This window comes from Danio rerio, chromosome 3 (assembly GCF_052040795.2).
Source record: "Danio rerio strain M-AB ecotype USA chromosome 3, GRCz13ab, whole genome shotgun sequence".
Classification (NCBI taxonomy): domain Eukaryota; kingdom Metazoa; phylum Chordata; class Actinopteri; order Cypriniformes; family Danionidae; genus Danio; species Danio rerio.
Window position 1 is genome coordinate 46,033,739 of NC_141023.1, and position 21,798 is coordinate 46,055,536.

General features: G+C 35.3%; 1 protein-coding gene across 2 annotated transcripts in view; it reads left to right on the forward strand.

Annotated features, from left to right (window-relative positions):
• The first annotated feature begins 1,256 nt into the window (after positions 1-1,256).
• The window catches only part of mrtfbb (myocardin related transcription factor Bb), a 110,180-nt gene continuing 89,638 nt past the window's right edge, over positions 1,257-21,798 (forward strand). For both annotated transcript variants that reach the window (XM_087245078.1, XM_087245077.1), the window contains exon 1: positions 1,257-1,390. Coding sequence is in view for 1 of the 2 variants with exons in the window: in XM_087245077.1 (XP_087101203.1) it covers positions 1,371-1,390 (20 nt within the window). In the remaining variant the exon portion in view is untranslated. The remainder of the gene's footprint in view (positions 1,391-21,798) is intronic.

The following is a 21,798-nucleotide window of genomic DNA, read 5'->3' on the forward strand; positions in this document are numbered from 1 at the left end:
TTACCCAAATTGTTATTAACAATTTTGCAATAATTAAAATATTTACATTTAAACAAAATGAGCAAATCAAAAAGTCAAAGTATGATTTAAATGGTGCAGAATTAAAGTAACTGTATACATTTATTAATAATAATTTTGAAACCAAAAAAATTGATTTTGAGTACATGCATCAAACACTGCAGACATATTGTGCTTATATATTATTTTGTTTTCTTTATAAACTACAACAACCTTGTGGAAGCACACAAAATAATGTCGACACACCAACAGTAGGGTATATGATGGATTTCCCTGCTATTATCTGTTCACAAACTAAGAATTGTTCCTGTTTTTATATTTGGATATAATAAAGTTAAATTATATCATGTCGAGTATGAACTGACTTCGAGAGCACAGCAGATGGCAGTGTCTTACAAAAACATGCAGAAAAGTCTGTACATTCACAAAGTTTTTTTTAAAAATGTTTTTCATATTTTAGATTTTTTCAAGTTGTATTATTTTGTATCATATCATCATTTTATCATACTGAGCATATTTGCTCAGCCCAATAGTGAACACTAACATTGGTAGGCTGAAATTGTAAAATCAGCAGAATAAGAGTATGGTGTTTTTATTTTATTTTATTTTATTTTTTTTATGTTCTTTTCAGTTGTTTCAATAACTATATTTTATTAGTTTAACAAAAGTCTCACACCCCTGCTAAAAATAAAAAATTCAGAAACCATCACAGAAGTTCTAAAGGTTTTAATAATGGTTATAATGGAAATTTTATTGGTTTAAATTGAAGGTATAATGATCATTTTAGTGTCTACTGGCGTTATTTTGCCTTCTATTGGTGACAAGTTAAAACCCAATAAATCCTATTATTTCCCAAAATTCTTTAACCAATTAAAATGTAGTTGCTTTAATTGTTCAAATGTGAAGATTTTAAAGGTTTCAATTGTGTTTTGTGGGAACCATTCATATGCTGGAATGGTTTCTATTGTTTTGTTTGTTTGTTTGTTTGTTTGTTTGTTTGTTCACTTTTCCCTCAGCAGATACAGTATGCTGAACTTTTTACTCTTCTTGGACGTTTTGTTCGTTCATCAACGTATAGTTTCATATTTCAGAACGAATGTTATGAGAATTAAAGAGCAACAATTTATTCCGCTCACTTTCTAATTTAATCGAGCACTGTGTTAAATCATGTCTATTCAGCGTCAGTTCACTTCGGAAGTGTGATGAAGGGTTAACGCAAATTCATTACATCACCGGCTAAACACAATACCAGCGGCCATCTTTACTAACAGCAACAACTGCTGCTTCACTGAAGAAAGAAAATAAATGTATTGTTTTGTATTTTAGATGTGTCATTCAGGGAAACGCGTCTCATGTGGCAGCCCAAAAAGAGGTAAGATGCCGTTTTCCTTATTTCAATATTCATCCCGTTTTATTTGTGTGCTTTCAGAGTAAGATGTAAAGCCGCGCACGAGTGAATGAAACTCCGGCACTATACCTGAGTGTTTCATAACAATTATCCATTCCTTATAATTAGTCATGAACTGAGCTTTTAGCTAACGGGATGACTGATGTATAGACGTTTTTACAGCATACACAATGTTGTCACTCTCTGAACACTGTTTTGAGTAATTACAATATTATAAGTAGACAAAAACTGACGTACAACTAATTATTAGCTAAGAGAAAGTTCACGAATATTTTTCTTTGAGTAGAACTATTTAATGCTTAATTTAAACAGCAATTTTTAAAAGTGTACACAATATAGGCTAATAACATGCTTAAACAACATAATTGAAAACGCATAAAATAATATAGGCCTATTATTTTTTTATTAACATATGCTAACATAAATGGTAACGTAATATTATGACCTATTAAATTAATATGTAATTTATAGAGATTGAGGGATTTAACTATCAAGTAAGAAGGTTTGTCAATTAAATCATATTTTAATAAATAAATAAATAAATATATATATATATATATATATATATATATATATATATATATATATATATATATATATATATATATATATATATACATTTAAAGTCAGAATTATTAGCCCCTCTGAATTATTAGCCCCCCTGTTAATTTTTTTTCCCCAATTACTGTTTAACGGAGACAAAAAAAATTTAACACATTTCTAAATATAACAGTTTTAATTACTCATTTCTGATTACGGATTTATTTTATTTTTGCCATGATGGCAGAATATAATATTTTACTAGATATTTTTCATGAAACTTCTATACAGCTTAAAGTGACATTTAAAGACTTAACTAGGTTAATAATAATAAGGTTAGAGTAATTAGGCAAGTTATTGCATAAACATGGTTTGTTCTGGATACTATAAAAACAAAATTGGCTTAAAGAGGCTTATAATTTTGTCTTTAAAAATGGTGTTTAAAAAATGAAAAACTGCTTTTATTCTGATATAAACAAAACAAATAAGATTTTCTCCATTAGAAAAAAAAAACATTATCAGACATACTGTAAAAATGTCCTTGCTCTGTTAAACATCATTTGGGATATATATATATATATATATATATATATATATATATATATATATATATATATATATATATATATATATATATATATATAATATAAATTCTAAGGGGGGCCAATAATTCTGACTTAAACTGTGTACAACGATCAAAAGTTTGGGGTCAGTAGGATTTTAAATGTTTTAAAGTAAGCTTATCCTGCTCACCAAGGCTGCATTTATTTATTCAAAAATACAGTGCAAACTGTAAAATGTTGTTGCACTATAAAATAACTATTCAAAGGTAGTTTATTATTTAATTTAATCGTTTATTCCAGTGATTTAAAAGATGACTTTTTTTAGCTTAATTACTACAGTCTTCAGAGTCACGTAATCCTTCAGAATCATAATAATATTATAATATAAATTATTATTGTTGTTATTGCTATTATTATTATTATTATTATTAATGTCAAAAGTAATAAAAGCAATAATGACTGAAGTAATAATTTCATTAAAATGACATACAATAAGTAATAAATATTTAATAAATATTTATTTAACAATTTAATATTTTTTACATTTAATAAATGCCACCTCGATGAATAGAATAATTTTATTTAAATTATTGAATAATATATATATATATATATATATATATATATATATATATATATATATATATATATATATATATATATTCTTTTATAATATTTTGTCTTCTGGTCTTATTTATTTTAGTTCGACTAGAATAAAAGCCGTTTTTAAGTTTTTAAAAAACGTTTTAAGGTCAAAATTATTAGCCCCTTTAAGCTATTTTTTTCCGATAGTCTACAGAACAAACCATGGCAATGACAAATAAATCACTTATTAAAAAAATGAGTTATTAAAACTAATATGTTTAGAAATGTGTTGAAAAAAATTATATCTTCGTTAAACGGAAATTAGGTAAGAAAAAAAAACAGGGGGCTAAGAGTTGAGACTTCAACTGTATCTATAAATTGTACAAAATTGGAGGTCTTTTAACATGATCAAAACAATTAAAAACAGCTACATTTTATCAGTAATTAAACATAGCTGATTAAATTTATTTCAATGAATAATTAGCTTTAATTGTTAAAGTTTTTAAACATTGCTAATAATAATACTTGTTATTATAAAGATTTTATTGGGTAAAGAACAATATATTTTACTTTATTGACATTGTTACAATATAATTTGTTTTTATAAATGTTCAAAAATCTTGCAATAGCCCCTGATTTAGGGTTTTTCTAGTTTTTTAATGAACACCCTTTATAATGAGTTAAGATTTGTCCATAAACTGCTTTTCATTGACTGTCTTTCTCTATTCAAACCAAAATCTATCAGACAACATTAGGACAATTCAACACAAGTCATTCTGGAAGTTGAAACAGCTTCTTAAAGTAACAACGCACATTTACACACAAGTGCAAGAGGTGTGAGGGCATTGAGTGCAGTCTGACTGGGCTGTTTGTTACCAAAAACAACTGAAACAGTCTCTATAGTTCATTAAAATGTTGTTAAGTGCGCACACAGTCCTGGCTTTATGGGTGTGTCTGCATGGCAGCATTGTTGATGTTTCCTCTGCAGCGACCTTTAGCCTCGCTGTGATTGCGTGGAGGTGTGGTTCATCAGACACTCCCAGTGTTTACTGCCACAGGCCTGAGCTCAGACTCTCAGCACCGGGTACAAAATCCTCAATTAGGCCAGATTTATGCCCCCAAATAATCCGAGGTCTCATTTATTAGGCTTTGCATAAAAAAGTTTCTAAAAATGTACACACGCCAGCATAAATATAATGAATTTATTAGTGATTGTTGCTCATTTTGATGATTTAAAGTTCAGTTAGCTCAACTAAGTCAATATTTAAGTTAAATATGTTTATTTACACCTGCACAAGTATTCCAACCCCATATTGTGCATACGCCATTGAATAAGACCCTGGGATCGTTGGCCATCATTTCTTGCAATAGAGCCATTCCAGCATTATGAATGTGACATTTACAATAAAAACAAAAGAAAATTCACAGGGAATGTTTATGTTAACAGTATATTTACACATGTGTTTATATTCTCCATATATATCACAGAGTTAGGAGCTAGAAAATTATCAATCTATAAAAGTATTTTATATTTCAAACATTAGAAATAAACATGCGTTATGTTTGTTGACATACTTTGTAGAAATTCTGTGAATTAAACCACACAGGCCAAAAGAAATATTACTTCTGAAAATAATAAGAGTTGGCTCTCTATAGAACAAAAAATATTATTATTATTTTTTATTTAAAATGTTTGCATTTATAAGGAAAAAGCTTTTACGGATGTGACAAATGTTAAATCAGAACTTGTGTGACTGGTAAATCAAAAAATATTATTTGAAAATGATAAAAGAGATATTTGTTTGGGTTGTTTACATTACTGTAAATACAAGCCTGTTGAAACAACCTAGAAAAGGTTTCACTATTATCACTATTATGTTGAAAACTTTATTTTTCATAGCAAGGTTGACATTTGCATGGAATTGCTCAATAGTGACTTATTTTTCTTTTGTGTGTAACAGATTGATTTAAAGGGGAAGTTTACACTCAAAGATATCTACATTCTACATTTACTCACATTCGAGTGGTTCTAAACCTTTTTTCTTTCTTCTGTTGAACACAAAACAAGATGTTCTGAAAATATTTTGGGGGAAAATGGCTTTTGACATAGTAGGAACAACAAGTAGGAACAACAAGTAATATAGAAGTCAGATTCTCAAACTCAAACGGGTCTGAAACAAGTGAAACAAGATGAGTAAAATTTACTTTGCAGAATTTTAGCTTTTGGGTGAACTGTGCTTTTAAAGTGCCACAGTGTTGTTGTTGTTGTGTTTCGGCTGTTTGCAGTCATTGCAGTGAAGAAGAATTTAACAACCGCCCAGAACTGGAGGAACCAGATTGTTATTATTGATATTTATTCAAGCTTCTCATATTAATGGGCTTCGCTAGAATTTGCTTGACAAACAGACCTGTCGGAACTAGTGAATGTGTGTTACGATTTAAGAATAATATTTGCAAGCTGCTCTTAAATGGCAGAGCCATGTGTTTTAATTGTTTATCTGTGCCCTTTTGTCTGCGTAGCTTCAAATGCCAACTTATTTTCACAGCTTCTCTGCTTATGTGAGGCCGGGTAAATTAATTTGAGCAAAGATGCCAGCAAAATGAACAACAAATTCAAGCTGAGGCAAAATGCATAATTCAATATGCATAATTAAACTAAATTATTATGATTTTCATGATTACGATTGACAACGCAGTGGCGCAGTGGGTAGCACGTTCGTCTCACAGAAAGAAGGTCGCTGGGTCGCTGGTTCTATCCTCGCCTCAGTTGGCGTTTCTGTGTGGAGTTCGCATGTTCTCCCTGCGTTCGCGTGGGTTTCCTCCAGGTACTCCGGTTTCCCCCACAGTCCAAAGACATGCGGTGCAGGTGAATTGGGTAGGCTAAATTGTCCGTAGTGTATGAATGTGTATGTGTAGATGTTTCCCAAAGATGGGTTGCGGCTGGAAGGGCATCTGCTGCGTAAAAACTTGCTGGATAAGTTGGCGGTTCGTTCATTCATTCATTCATCCCAGATTAATAAAGGGACTAAGCCCACAAGAAAATGAATGAATGAATGATTACAATTAATTGTGTAACTGTGAATTGCTTCACAACATTGTATTTAATTCTGCATATCATGCATCAGCTTTCTTTTTCCAGTTTTTTTTTCAGTGATGAGTTTTGTAACAATCACAGATAAAACCGATCAGACACTGTTCTGCTTGTACTCGTGAATAACAAAGTGATGAAACTAAAACAGGGTGGCTCAGTGGGTAGCACTGTCGAGCCCCAGCTGGGCCAGTTGGCATTTCTGTGCAGAGTTTGCATGTTCTTCCCATGTTGGCGTGGGTTTCCTCCGGGTGCTTCGGTTTCCCCCACAGTCCAAAGACATGGTTCATAGGTGAATTGAATAAACTAAAATTGGCCGCAGTGTAAGAGTGTGTACGAGTGTTTTCCAGTACTGGGTTGCAGCTGGAAGGGCATCAACTGTGTAAAATGTGTTGTAGTTGGTGGTTCGTTCTGCTGTGGCGACTCCTGATAAATAAAGAGACTAAACTGAAGGAAAATGAAAATTAACTATAACAAAAGCTTTCCTATAACTAATGGCGTGCACAGACATGCCTTTTAGGAATGCACTGATATGTAAATTAGATACTGATATGTATCTAAACACAGATAACAATTTATATTTGGAATCTAACCAATATGTAAATGCAGAGAACCGATTATAGAGTGATACAAGTCTATTTATTCAATGGTCTGTTGAAATTCTTGATTCTGATTGGCTGGAAGTTGTGCAATAAAATAGTTTAATGCACAGGTAGTTCCAGTCAGTTTTGATCACAGTACGAAATAAATGTGCTTCCCTTTAAACATTATAGTAGTAACCATAGTAAGAGTAGGGCCCAATCCCAACTCTACCCCTTAGCCCTTCCCCTTACCCCTACCCCTCGTTTTGCGTGTGCATGCCAAGGGGTAGGGGTGTCCCAATTATCTTTAGCTTGAAGGCGTAGGGCTAAGGGAAAGGGGTGAATAGCCCTTCGAACGAAGATTTTTCAGCACCACACTTGAAACCAAATGGTAAGAAAATTTCCCAGAATACACCTGCCACAAAGGCAGTATTGCTGAACCCAGAAGTAATGAGATCCACAAATTAGTATGTTTTTGTCATTATTACGAATTTTTACGACAAACAAACATGTGTTTAAATATATTCATAACCGCATTCGTGTTTTACTGTCATGCTTTAAAAAAAACACAACATTTTGCAATCTATAACTTCAGTACAGCAGTCCCACAGCATTCTGACACTGCAATACCCTGTCAGTCATGTCTAGTGGCTGTCAATTGGCATTTTACAGTGTTTGCTATTATGTTAATGTTTTTTTTTGGTGTGTTTACAATAAGGCCACTGAGTAAATACACAGTAGAGTTACGATCTTATTGCCACATTAGATTGTTATGATAACATACTATATGCCTTTAGTGATTTCCTTAAGATAAATACCAAAAAAAAAAAAAAAAAAAACACACACATGAATCTCACATGAAGCATCAGATCGCGTGTACATATGATGACGTGTGCAGGTGGTGTAGTGCTGTCCCAATTCTTAGGGGAAAATTTTGAAGCCCTTAAGGGGAAGGGGTAGGGGTAGGGTTACAAAAATAGAATTGGGATTGGGCCTAAGAGTCTCTATTCAACTGTGAACTAGGGATGTCAAAAATATTGAGTTTGGTACCAATTGGCACTGTGATTTAAAAAAAAAAAAAAGATCATTCCTGCGAACATATGAGTACATTCATAAGCACCACTGACTGGCCATTGTGTTCATGTGCTCATCAGATATGACAACAGCCAGTAAGTTGTTGGAAATAAAACTAAAGAGTATGACAGTATACAAAGAAATATTGTTAAATAAGCTTTTTTGATTGTCTAGGTGATTGTCAATAATAAAAGGCATCCTTTATCATAAACCTTCAAATTGTTAGCATCAGGACATTGATACTGTGTTTCCAGTTGTGTATAAAAATAGGACAAAAGTAGGGCTGCTCGATTTTCTATATATATATATATATATATATATATATATATATATATATATATATATATATATATATATATATATATATATATATATATATATATATATATATATATATATATATATCTTGATAACCCAATATTACAAAAAATAAATAAAGTATCTAATTATGTTTGAATGTCTGAATGGCCCTAAGACTTAGATTGACTGTTTGTAATGATACTGACATGCTCAGAAAAGAAAATTCTAAATGGGTCCCATGTTTCAGAAAAAGCCAAAGTATAGCCATTTATTGTAAGCCTGATTTTTTCCAAATGCATGAAACTCATTGCATCTCGCAAGCATTTGTCAAAACTTGGGGGAAATTTTTGTTTCCATAATACACAGAATACACTGTCTTGCTAACAGTGTCAGAAATGCAAGAGCGTTTGCAGTAGTTTGATAACCCTGCTATGTTTGGAGAAAGTCCAAAAAGTGCAATAAGAGGACACGGTTCGATGTGTATCTTTGTCACAGAAGAGAAACACTTGAATATTGATAGCCAAAAATTAGTGATTAATGGACAAAGCCAAAACATATGAATTAAGTCTGCAGGTGCTTGATTACAGTGATCACATATAGGGTCCAAGTCTTGAGTTATACTTGCCAACCTCACTTTTGTCCAGTATATTCGATGAACAAATTTTAACTGGATGGGGCACAGAGGTATGAACGTAGGACAAAATCTGGTCCCACGTCTCATCCTCAAATGTAAGATTAAGGTCTGACTCCCGGTTGGAGTAGGGGTAGACATTAATAAAATACGATTTAATGGGATATTTAATAAATACTGTAAATAATTCTTGTTAACTTCAAACCGCAGCTGCATTTCTTTTAGCAGCAACCAAATCTAATTGCTAAAAATTGCTAAGAACTAAAACCGTAATTGCTAAGAATGATGTGGGTGAAGCTGTCAAACTGATATCATTAGAGAAGATCCACCACTCCAAACTCGAAAGTAAATGATCAGAATTTGATTGAAGATTACCAAAACTTTTTTTCTAGCACAATTGAACCATCCACCTAAAGAATAACAATGTGTCAATAAAAAAAAAAAAAAATTCTAAATAAACATTGTACCTTTTAATTTCATGTAGACTATATTGATCTCAGTCATGTTTTTCTCTAAATAGCCTTCATTGGAAGCCAAAATAGTCATCTCTAAGCTTAATATAGCTCGTGTTAACCAGCGCTGACTTGAATAATAAAGCATTCTCAGTTGTCGACAGGCCGAGTCTCACCCACCGCAGGTGTCAGTTCACCGCAGCATATTTCACATACATGCGTCCATCCTCAAGCAGCATGTGCTGAAAAGATGAACGGTGAGGACTGTTCCCTGTCTGTGAATCAATTTAAAGGAATTCTGACGTGCTCTAAAACAGCGGCCCCTGTTTTGAAATCTTCGTGTCCACATGTCTGCAGTAAAGACGGGACCTTTCGTCTGCAGCTGCGCTCGAGCGGGACTTGAAAGCTGGAGGTCCTGGTATTTATAGGCACTGTTAGCATAGTGTGTCCCTGGTGGTCTGGACATTGTTTTCTTAGTCTACTGCATCGCCTGTTTGACTTAAAGTTTGCGTTGTTATCGTTACCTGCTATCATCGGGTAAATGTTATTCTCTGCATTTGAACTGTAGTTTGCGAAAGTTGAAGTTCGCAAACACCAATGAACTCTTTGCTTTTGTCGATATCACTGTTCCGTTAAACCAAACAGCTGCTTAGCTTTATTTTTTTAACTTCATATTTCAAGCAAACGCCTGGTAAAAAAAGGAGTCTGTACAAATAACTTCTTTTTTTTAGCCTTAGTCTGCTCACATGACACAATAACATTCCTCAGAGATGTCATGTGATGCGACCTCACAGGCTTTGATGCAGATGAACCGGATTCATATCCATGCTCAGGTGTCCTCAGATCAAAAGCAGTCAGCGTAATTTGTTAGTCAGCGCTGCCAAATCAAATTTAAGCTTCTCAAGGGTTCGACAAACTTGCGTGGGATGCACTCTAGTAATGGTGTACGTGGCGACTTGTTGGTTAGTGCTTGTTTTTTTGTTGACTTCTATGAACTAAGTCTGTATGTGTACTGAAAACAATCATCAGTCAGTGATTCTCTGTGTTTTAGGATCAAAAGCAATGTCTTCCAATGCAGGATTCAAAGGCCTTGCTTCCTCCCAAATATGATCATGTATTTCTAATAGTATTTTTATTGGTAGTTGTAGTAATGGTAGTAATAATAAATAATAATCCGCTTGAATTTTGCAGAAATAAACTAGTATTATTAATTTATTCATTCATTTTCCTTCTGCTTTGCCCCTTATTTATCAGGAATCGTAAGTGGAATAAACAGCCGGCTATTCCAGCATATGTTTTACGCGGCATGCCCTTTCAGCTGCGACTTAGTAATGGGAAACACTCATACACTCTGACATTCACAAACACTCATACACTATGGCCAATTTAGTTCATCCAGTTCACCTATAGTACCTGTCTTTAGACTTTGAGGGAAACCCATGCAAAAACAGGGAGAACATGCAAACTCTACACAGAAATGCCAACTGGCCCATCCGGGACTTGAACCAGTGACCTTCTTGGAGTGTGGCAGCAGTGCTAACCACTGAGCCACCGTGCCACCAAATTAGTATTTTTTTTCATTCATTTTCTTTTCAGCTTAGTTCCTTTATTAATTAGGGGTCACCACAGCGGAATGAACCGCCAACTTATCTGGCATATGTTTTACGCAGCGGATCCCCTTTCATTTAAGCTTATATAATTCACCTATACTTCAGGTCTTTGGACTATGGGGGAAACCAGGGCACCTGGAAGAAACCCACACCAATATGGGGAGAGCATGCAAACTCCACAAAGAAATGCCAACTGACCCATCCAGGGCTCTAACCTGCAAATCCTCTTGCTGTGAGGCAGTCGTGCTAGCCACTGCGCCACCTCGCCGCCCCCAATCTAGTATTACTTATTATTATTTTTTTTCAAATCACTGAACCAGCCTACATACATTGATTTATATTGACAAAATGAACATTTATGGATTAGATCGGCAGAAATTGCAGGTTTTCACGTTTAACTTTTATATTCTATTAGAAGGACAGTCATCTTGCTTTTGTTATACTATCAAAAAAATATGAAAATGTTAAAATAAAAAGGCCTTTTAAATTAAAACCATGCGGAACAACCCCAAGCAGAACAGCTGTTGAGCAGAACAACTCAAAAAAGCTGTAATTATACCCTAAAATTACCCTTATGACTGTGTAAAGGTGAGGATATTAAAATGTATGATCGTTTAACCTTTTAACAAAACCTAGATTTTTATTAACTCATGTACATGATATTGGTAACACTTTATTTTAATGGTTCGTTTGAGTATTAGTAGAGTGTCTGCTTAATATCTCTGTTGATACTGCTTCTTCAACCGACATTTAACTGACTATAATAAACTTACACTAACCTTAACCCTAACCCTAATCTAACACTCTACTTAATCTAATGAGAATCAATTGGCATGTGGATGCAATGTAACTTAAATTCAACAAACGGACCATCAAAATAAAGTGTGACCATGATATTTGTACCTTGAGTAATTTAATTAAAATTTAATTAAAAAAATTAAAGTAACTATTAACCTTTTGCATATATTTTTTTTTTTAGTACAGAGAACAAAAAATTATGAAATTAATTATTAATTTTTAATACTTAATAGTTACACCTTTACTGACATTGATTTCTTTACCAGCATCAGTCCTGGTAACTTCTACTGAAGAAAAAACAGAAATAAAGTGTCAAACCTGACAAATTCGACAGGTCGATATTTTTTCTAATATAATGGAAGTCTGTTAGGAAGAATGTGTGACGCTTTTTGCTTAAATACTGTTTTAAGGGGAAGGGTGTCTGTCGCCTCACAGCAAAAAGGTCACTGGTTTGAGTCCCAGCTGGGTCAGTTAGCAGTTCAGTGTGGAGTTTGCATGTTCTCACCGTGCTGGTGTGGGTTTCCTCCTTAGTCCAAATACAAGCACTATATAGGTGGATTGAATAAACTAAATTGGTCGCATTGTATGTGTGTGCATGTGAGAGTGTAATGGTGTTTCTCAGTAATGGGTTGCAGCTGGAGGGACATCTGATGTGTAAAACATTTTCTAGATAAGTTGGTGGTTCATTCTGCTGTGGCGATTCCCTGATGAATAAAGCACCTAAGCTGATGGAAAATGAAAATTAATGTTTGAAAGGGTTCCATGGGGACATTTTTGTTTTGAAGGTCCTGAAAGAAACATTTTTTTAATGCATAATGTAAGCTAGATTTTTGGAAGGATATTAGTGTAAAATGTTAATAGTTCAATGAAAAATGCAATTTTTTTGCCAAAATGTATGTTTGCATTAGCAGAGCCAAAATATGATTAAATAAAATAAAACAAAAAAGACAAAAATGCCCATAAGGATGCAAAACCTTAAACATTTAACCTGCTCTCATGCTGTATATATTCAGGACATGAGAAAATGTTGTTTAATTTAAGTTAAATAAAAATGATGATGTTCTTTAAGAAATATGAAGAGTTCTTCAAAACAACATGCAATCCATAAACACAAAAGGGAGCTTTTTCCAAGAACTTAGCACATATTTTTAAGTATATATATATATATACATATTTGTCTTGTTCATTTATCTTGGCTGCCCTTATTTGTCATGGCCCCAGCTGTCATGGGTCCAGTCTGTTTTTGAGTAGGAGCTGTAGCGCTGATGTCTGCTGTTGATATGTTTGTTTTACCCAAAAAGAACATTGTGAAAGTGCTCACTTCATCACTCTGGTCATTGTTCGAAATTTATCTTAATGTTTTCTAGATGAAACAGAACATCTGCTATTCTGGAAAAAAAAAAAGTTTAATATTTGTAGTAATCCAAATTTCACAGAAGTCTATTAAAAGCTATATGTGCATGTCTCAATAATTTGGATGAATCATGTTATATATAAGAGAGGAAGATTCTGAGAAGATTGAACCAGAGATTGAAAATCATTTCTGAGCATAGTAAATCTGCATCTACTGCTGGATTGAATCTAATAGAGCCCATCAATATGCCGACTGCATGACAGCAAGCTGATTTCTGCTCTACTCATACCTGATTTCTGATTATTTGACTATATAGTGCTGATTCATTACCACCATTCCAACAACAGCTAAAAACCCATCTGCTCAGAGATCACTCGAACACCTGTGAACAAACCCAAGAACCCCTCTTCTCTCCCCCTCCACAACCTCAACACATTACGCAATTACAAGTGTGCCTCACACAGGTGAGTGGGCTTAACAAACCACCTGTAGAAAAGTTTGTGAAGCTTGTTTACGTACTAATTTTGAGAAGATCTTGTGCTTATGATTGACCACGGCGGTCCCACATTAGCTATCATTTGATTTACCAATCAGACAAATCCAAACACACATAATTAACTAAATGACCTTACTTAAGTTATCTTCGTCTTGAAGAATCCCCCCATCCACCCCGTCTCCTGCCCCTCTTTCCTAGAATAATGCTGGGTAGGGTGTCATGCATGGTGGGTCAATGGTTAGCACTGCTGCCTCACAGCAAGAAGGTTGCTGATTTGAGTCCTGGCTGGGCCAGTTGGCTTTTCTGTGTGGAGTTTAAATGTTTTTCCCATGCTCACATGGGTTTCCACCGGGTGCTCCAGTTTCCACCCACAGTCCAAAGCCATGCGTTATAGGTGAATTGAGGTGAATTATATTAGTGTGAGAGCATATGAGTGTTTTTACAAGGAATAAACTGAATAAATAAATTCGAGAGAGCTCTTGAGACCTATCTGAGCTCAGACTCCCCTTTCTCCCAATAAAACGGGAGGGAGCCCTGGGCTTGAGGATCTTCTGAGCACCCAGGACAGCATGCCAAACACTCTTTATTTATCAATCATCAGCTAAGTGTGTACTCTGTGAAACCTATAGACTTTTTTTCTTTGTTGCTGCATGGAGGGCATCATAGTGGCCAGCCCCTTCCTATAGGGTGCTTAGAACTTCCATTAATAATTGTCATAAGCCAGAGCAGCGTTTCTCAGCTGGGTGTCAATACTGTTTTCAGTGGCTTACAGAGTGTTTTTGTGATGCAAAACTTTAATTTTGAAAGAAAGATGTGTTTTAAAGGCGTCAGAAGCGGTTCAAGTGTGAGAGAAAAAAGATCTCTGTAGTGTCTGCCGCCAGATCAAATGCTGAAGTATAGTGTCAGTGTTCCTGACCTGTCAGCAGTTATATTGTACTCCTGGGCTCTTCAATACACACACAAACACAAAATACCTCACTGCATTTTAAAGAGCAAATCATTTTACTGGCATGAGACTAAGAAACTATAAAAATATTCCATTTCCAAAAATGACCAATAAATGTATGTTACTAATACTATTCTGGATTTGTATGTTACTAAAACTATTCCGATTTGCATGTTGATTCTTATCAGGAGCAGTTTTTGTCCTTTATGCTGAGTTCAGACTGCATGATTTTCAAAGTGGTCATGTCACAGATGTTTTCACACTGCATGACTATCTGGGTTAGCATTCTGTCTGTGCTGTGTTTACACTGTAGGATGGATCGGCGGCAAGAGAGTTCACACTGCATGACTTTAAAATAGGTAGAATCATCGACAACTTTGTCTAAACTACGTCTTACAACCAAACAAATGCAAGAAGTGACATGGAAACAATGCGAGGTCACGTAATATATCTTTTGTTATTAACTACATAATGGAAAAGAAGGCTTTAGCTTCCAAAAATGTAGCTATTGATGTTGCTCACCTGGCTTATGAAGAGAATTAACAATTTCTCCGCGGACACGGGTGCTCCTGCCAAATTTACACTAGCTTTTCCTCCATTTCTTGGGTACAAATAAACTGAAAATGAGCACTTTTAACTTCTCCCCCAGCCTTCCGCTGGCCTGCAGGTACCTGTACTTGTGAATGCTGTTCTCTAATTGGCTGCAAGTGATCGCGGAGGTTATTTTCCGTCAAAACTCATTTGACACGGCATGATTTGAATCGCCGACAGCTCCAGATATATAGCATGCCAAATATCCCACGGGCATTGGTGACTCATCGGCGATTCTCTCATATCTCGTCCTTGATAGTTCATACTGTGTGATTGTTACTCATGTGAAAAACACCAATTTGCCTGTAATTTTAGTCATTTGTCTGCAATTTCTCAAAACCTGTCGGCGAGTCAAAATCAGCTAAAATTATGCAGTCTGAACTTGGCATTAGTTAGTTGGTGTTGTGTAGTATTTACTTAGTTGGTGTTGTGCACAAAATGCAGTCTGACAACGAGGGAAATACATCGCAGCAGTTGTTTTCCTTCCCATTAGATCGCATTTTGTAAATAATCGGTCCAGGAGGTGGCGCTGATGGTCAGTAGTATTAGTTAAAAGACGTTAAAAGCAAATAAAATAGATTAAAACTATTGTTTCAAAGCTGTCCAAATGTGACTTTATACGCATCAGCTGCAGACCGACAGTTCTTGGCATCCTCCGCAAAGCATAATGGGAAATTTTGCATTCTAAGAAAAATGTCTACTTGGACCAGTTTTGCAACAGCATTTTAATCACTCCATACCTATAAAAAAAAAAAACATTGTGCATATATAAGATGTGCTTCACACAGGTGAGTTGACTTGACAAGCCACCTGTGGAAACACTCTTCTCTATTAAAACTCCATTCTCCTGCTTAATTCTCTGAACACTAACAGTTCCTTTGTGTAATTAGCACTTCTTGTGTCTGCTAAATGACAATGTAATTTATTGCCTGTTTTTTTCTGTAAGTCTGCTTTAGACCTGCTTTAGGCAGAATAGAAATAAAAAAAAAAGTTTTGTCTCCCTGTTGAATCTTGAACCAATCGGATGAGAGGAAGTGTGCAGTACTAGAAGACGAACCCAACGGCACAAGAGCGAGGGGTGGGATGTGGGCGGGGCAAAGGCCATGTGTTTTGAGCTTAAGGACCGCCCTCTTGGGAATTAGCTGGCTTTCTGGGAAAGTTAAAATGTGGGATCATTTTTGGGAATGGTAAAGGAATTTTTCCCCTCTCTTTCCTTCTCCTCTCCTCACTCATGCGGGTCTCACAGTGTTTTCTTTGTGCTGACTCCCGATGCCTACATTCTCCCGTGCACACATGGAAAAGCGTTGGAGGCTTTTTTTTCTATTTTTTATTATTTCTGGTGCTTTTTCTGGCCGCTCTCACAGCTATATTTAGCTGCACAGCTGACCCCCTCCGGGTTACTGCGGATGAGTCATTCAGTGTTTGTGCGAGAAGTTCTCATTGTGTAGTAATGCTGTAATATGGCCATAATGTGTCAGGCCAAACATCAATTGGATAGGATTTTACAGAACAACTGTTAACTATTTAAAATAAACACAACTGGAAAACATACCTAAGATTTTTTTAACAAACATAACTTGATCTTCAACTGAGTAAATTGTACCGTGTGATTGTTGTAGTCAACATTTACATCTGTTGATTATTTTATCCATGGGCTCTACTTACACTGAAGCACCGTTTCATTCTTTGTTTAAGGGTAAAAAGAATTTAGACATACCTGAGCAGCAATATAATGTTAAGCTATTAATAATAATACATTTATGTCTGATTTGCCCCTCTTGGAAATAAGAGAAAAATCTCAGTCAGGGCGATGTAGGGTTGTAGATAAAATATCATATCTTTAATATTTTTAAGAATTCAATAACAATACTAAGGACTGGGTGATTAAGACAGGGGTGTCCAAACTCAGTCCTGGAGGACTGGTGTCCTGCATAGTTTAGTTCCAACTTCTCTCAACACAAGCTGCCTGGAAGTTTTTAGTATACCTAGAAAGAGCTTGCTTAGCTGGTTCAGGTGTGTCTAATTGCGGTTGGAACTAAACTTTGGAAGATCACCGTCCCTCCAGGACCGAAAAATCATGCAAATTTTGTCTGTAAAGCCAGTTTTGGTAAAACTCCAGCATGTGTTCAGATGGAGCAGCATTTATTACATGGATTCATATTAAACTGCAAATTTAATTCTATTCTATTTAATCGGAGGGTAATGACATTAAGATAATGCATAAGGACAGCTGTTTGCATAGCTTCTCGATGAACTACGGCTCTATGCAGATAATGCTGCACATGAAATAATTACATAGAATAACATGGTTTTGCAGTCGAGTGTTTGAAATAAATCCTTGGTTGAGTTGATTCCTTAGTCGTTTGTTTATTAGTCATGCTAAATTAAAGATAATAGTTAAATCTTCTGTTTATTCAACATCCACTATTTCCCCATGAAACTTCCTGAGTTTTAGTGGGTAATTGTAGTGATTCAATTACTTTTTGTAGAGCGCCCTCTGGTTTTCGTAGAGATACACTCAAACAGTGGTCCTCAACCACCGGGCTGCGTACACGTACCGGTCCGTAGATCAATTGGTACAAGAAGGCTGTACAAGAAGTCATAAATTATTAGTTTGAACTATCTTTTATTTAGAAAAATCTTTTATTTTGAAAAATGACCGTATTTTCTAGGTTACATTTCGATCACTTGAGCACCCAAATTTAACCCACAAGCAGCAAAATGAGTAAGAAACAGACATCTTTGGAAAGTTTCTTTGCGAAGGGAAAAAGTCCAGTGAAGCACCCATTAATAGCCAAGGAATGGATCTGCAACCCATTTGTCAACAAATCAGGTGAATCCACCATGTCGGTGCAAGAAGATCAACTACTGGAGATCGCAAATGACTGCGGCCTTTTAGGCGTATTTTCTAGAGTTTGTGCAAGTTTGTTATTTTCAAGTGACGTGACACGCTGCCGCCTTTCAAATGCACACAGTTGAATGAATGTCATGAGCAAGTGTCAAGAACTGACCGATCAGCATTATACTTTGTATAGAATATACACATTTTAGTATACTAAGTGTCTTAGACACAGAACACCCAAACACTGCAATGCTTTTTAAAATTCTCCATAAATAAAACTTGTATCAGAGTCACAGCAATGTTTAGTCAGCTTGTCATCCTCTGAGAAAATGGTTGATGGTCACCTAGCAACCTACGATTCGTAAGAATATTGTCAAGCATTTACTGGTCCGCGGTGATAACAAAGCTGGAGACCACTGCTCTACCGATCACACCATGCTTCTCTGACAAGATGTCCATGAGAATCGCAGCTTTGCTTAAACGTGTTAGCAATTTCAATTGGAATAATCACCCAATCCTAACAATACATAAATAATATTGTGTTTTGTGCTATTGTTTTGGCTATTTTAAGCCTGTTTAGACAGTATTACATGAATTGATTATATGAATTTATTCAACATTCAAGCTGAAGTGTTATATATTTAACATACAAATCCAAGCAAACACACTTATGCGTGTGTGGATGTATGAATTTATTATAGGTATGAGGTAAGGTGACTGAATAACACTTGAGCACATTCCAAAGTATAATTACAACATTAATACATACAGGTATGGTTACTTACTTGATTATGTAAACACAACGATGTCATACACACACACAAACATAAAATAAAAACCTCTTTCTTCCTCCCACACTTTCCTATCAATTCTCTCTACTGTCATGTCCAATAAAGGTGAAAACCGATAAAAATCTATAAATAATGAGACAGCTTATAGCTCCATTACAGAGATCGTTTTGAACTGAAACTTTTGTGGACAGTCTGTCCCCCAGACTACATTGAACATGTTTAACATGCACACATCGAGTCTAATGTTTGGCCGAAGTATTTGGCAGTTATTTTTAGAAGTCTATTGCATATAGTGCTTATAAATGTAACAAGACTTAACCCAATTGAAAGTGTGCGGCACACATTTACCTATTTGATCTTAACCTCACTTTCAGGCACATGAAAAATGACAGAGCTTACTAAGAGTATGTCACTGGAAAAATATTTCAAACCTCTTTTTACCCCCAAGCGAATTACTTAAGAGAACTTGACGGTGAATATAACAAATCTTTTAAATTGTGTTCCACCTTTACTTTTTCTTTCAATGCTAGCATTTCCTTGAAGTCAAACCCGTGTTATTGGCAACACAGGCTCATTAGAAATACTTCATTCAGTCTAGATGTTTGTAAAACCACAAAAACGTGCTTCAACATACCTTCGACAGCAGTTTCTACTTAGAATAAAAGCTGACGGCCAGTATGACGACAACATGTTTTGTTCATACTCATAATATTCACAGGGACGTATGATTGAAGTCTGTGATTTGTAATCGAATACATTTGATTTTCACTTTTTTTGGAGTGGTCAAAGTGCTCAGAGTCTGGTGAAGCACAGTTCTACAACAGAGATAAAAGCAATCTAAAATCATGGTAAAACTATGTTGTCGTCATTCATTTTTCTCTTACGTCTGCTTTTGGAACACTGTTGTTTGGTTTTAGGGAAGAGTTTAGATCAGTGGTTCACTTGTCTAGGCCATCTCTTCCTTCTCATGGACATGTACTTGAAGGATGTGCTTTTGAAATGTTCATCAAAACTTTACTAACATATTTCAGATTTGTAAAAATGTAGACAGCGCCCTCTAGTGGATTTGTCATCTGAAACGTGCATGGAAACGTACCCAGAGCAATGTGTTTTACATTTTGCAAAAATGTAGGCTGAGGCACACGTTTCCATTGAGTCTTGGTTGGTTAATTTGATTCCTTGTGCCTCGATCTTCCTCCATAGGGAGAGAGCAGTTGTTTACCCTCAATTCTCAGTCATGCACATCCTCACTTCCTTTTCTAGGTGGAGTAAGAAAGAAAATCCCAATGCAACTAGTTCACTGACCGACTGCAGTACAGTGTCCTCAGTTGGCCCCCTTCAAAAAAGAGAATGTAATTCTGTTTGAGGTTTGGAAATTACGCTGGACTAAGATGAATTCTCTGAGTGTCAGTGAGAGGGGCTTAATGCTGATCTCTAGCGAGAAAACGGCCCAAAGTCTTTAAACTCGGCTCAGTGAGATTGAAGGCAGGGAATCTGAGCGTGCGAGAAAAAGCCAGCCAAGGCTTAGTGAAGCCACCGGGACTCGTACGCCTGGAAGAGTTAAGACATTCATCAGCCTGTTGTTTTTAATATGCTGGAGATAACAAGATCACAGTGCTCACTGAGTCACTTAATCTGCTTTCCATAGAAAGGGACTGTGAACTCAACAAGCGTGAAGTCCTCAAGTCTTCATATTTGGGATTAAAGCCCTTCATTTGTCATTGAATTCAAAAGCAAAAGATGCGGTAGATTAAGCTGGCGTGTAGTTTGAGGGTCTATTGTTCTGAGGAATCACTAGTTTAGTTTTGGATGACTGGGATCTCTCTTGTGGAGATCAAACATGAGGATGATGTCATGAAGGGGCAATAATATACATTTTAATATACATGTATATATTTCCATAGTTATTGTTTGTAGACACATTTAGGTTCGGTAAATAATACTTTTTTCTGCAATGACACTTCAATTGATCATTAACAACATGGGACAACACTTCATTTGGTCAAACTGCATCCCTCTGTGGTCATTGAAAATCCCATGGCACTTCTCGTAAAGAGCAGGGGTGTAACCCCGGTGTCCTAAGTCCCTTAATCGGCCCTAACTATCATGGCCTCCCAATCATCCCCATCTACCGAATTGGCTCTATCACTGTCACACCAATCACACTGTCTCTCTCAATAGCTGGTCTGTTGTGAGCGCACTGGCTCCATTGTCCTGCGGCTGCCGTCGCATCTTCTAAGTGGATGCTGGACGCTGGTGGTGGTGTGAAGAGACCCCCCTCATGATTGTGAAGCGCTTTGGGTGTATGGCCATACACAATACACATACACGCTATATAAATGCACATTACATTATATTACATTACATAAGATTTTCCACAAAAAAAAAATTAATTAATTAAACTGTTTTCAGTTTGATAAATGTAATTTAAAAAGTAATTTAAGTTTACTTAATTTAATTATGCAAACTTGTTGACTTAATTCGATTAAGTAGATGCAACTTTATTACATTAGTACTACTTACTAATATAGAAAAGTCATTCTTACTTACTGTATACTGAGTCATTTTTACTTGAATCAATTAAGTCATCTTAACTTTATATCAAGTATTATTTACTAATGAAGAAAAAGTCATTCTTACTTATAAAGAGTCATTTTTACTTGGGTCAATTAACTCATCTTAACTTTATATAAAGGTTTATTTACTAATGTATGAAAGTAATTTATTTTTCAGACTGAATTTCAACATTATCAGTGTTCAATAAGTATATAAAATACCACAATTGAGTGAAAAAAATAATGACCTTAAAGCTTCTAAGGTTAGCCATAACCTGAAAACCACACAGGGAAAATGGCAACTTTATGAAATGACATGACACAGAAAACACATGCTTTTTTGATTAACCATTATAATATACATGCATAAAACTCTGGAGCTTATAATATGCCAAAACCATCTGAATTTGAATTGTGCTAATTTGAATTAACAATTGTAATTTAATAAAACTAAATATTTACATGCTATTAAAAATGTTTGGAATTTCTTAACTTCAATATTGAACATCTGAAATTTAAGACAACTGAATTATTATAGACTTGCATAAAACTCTGAATCTGAATCACAATCTGAA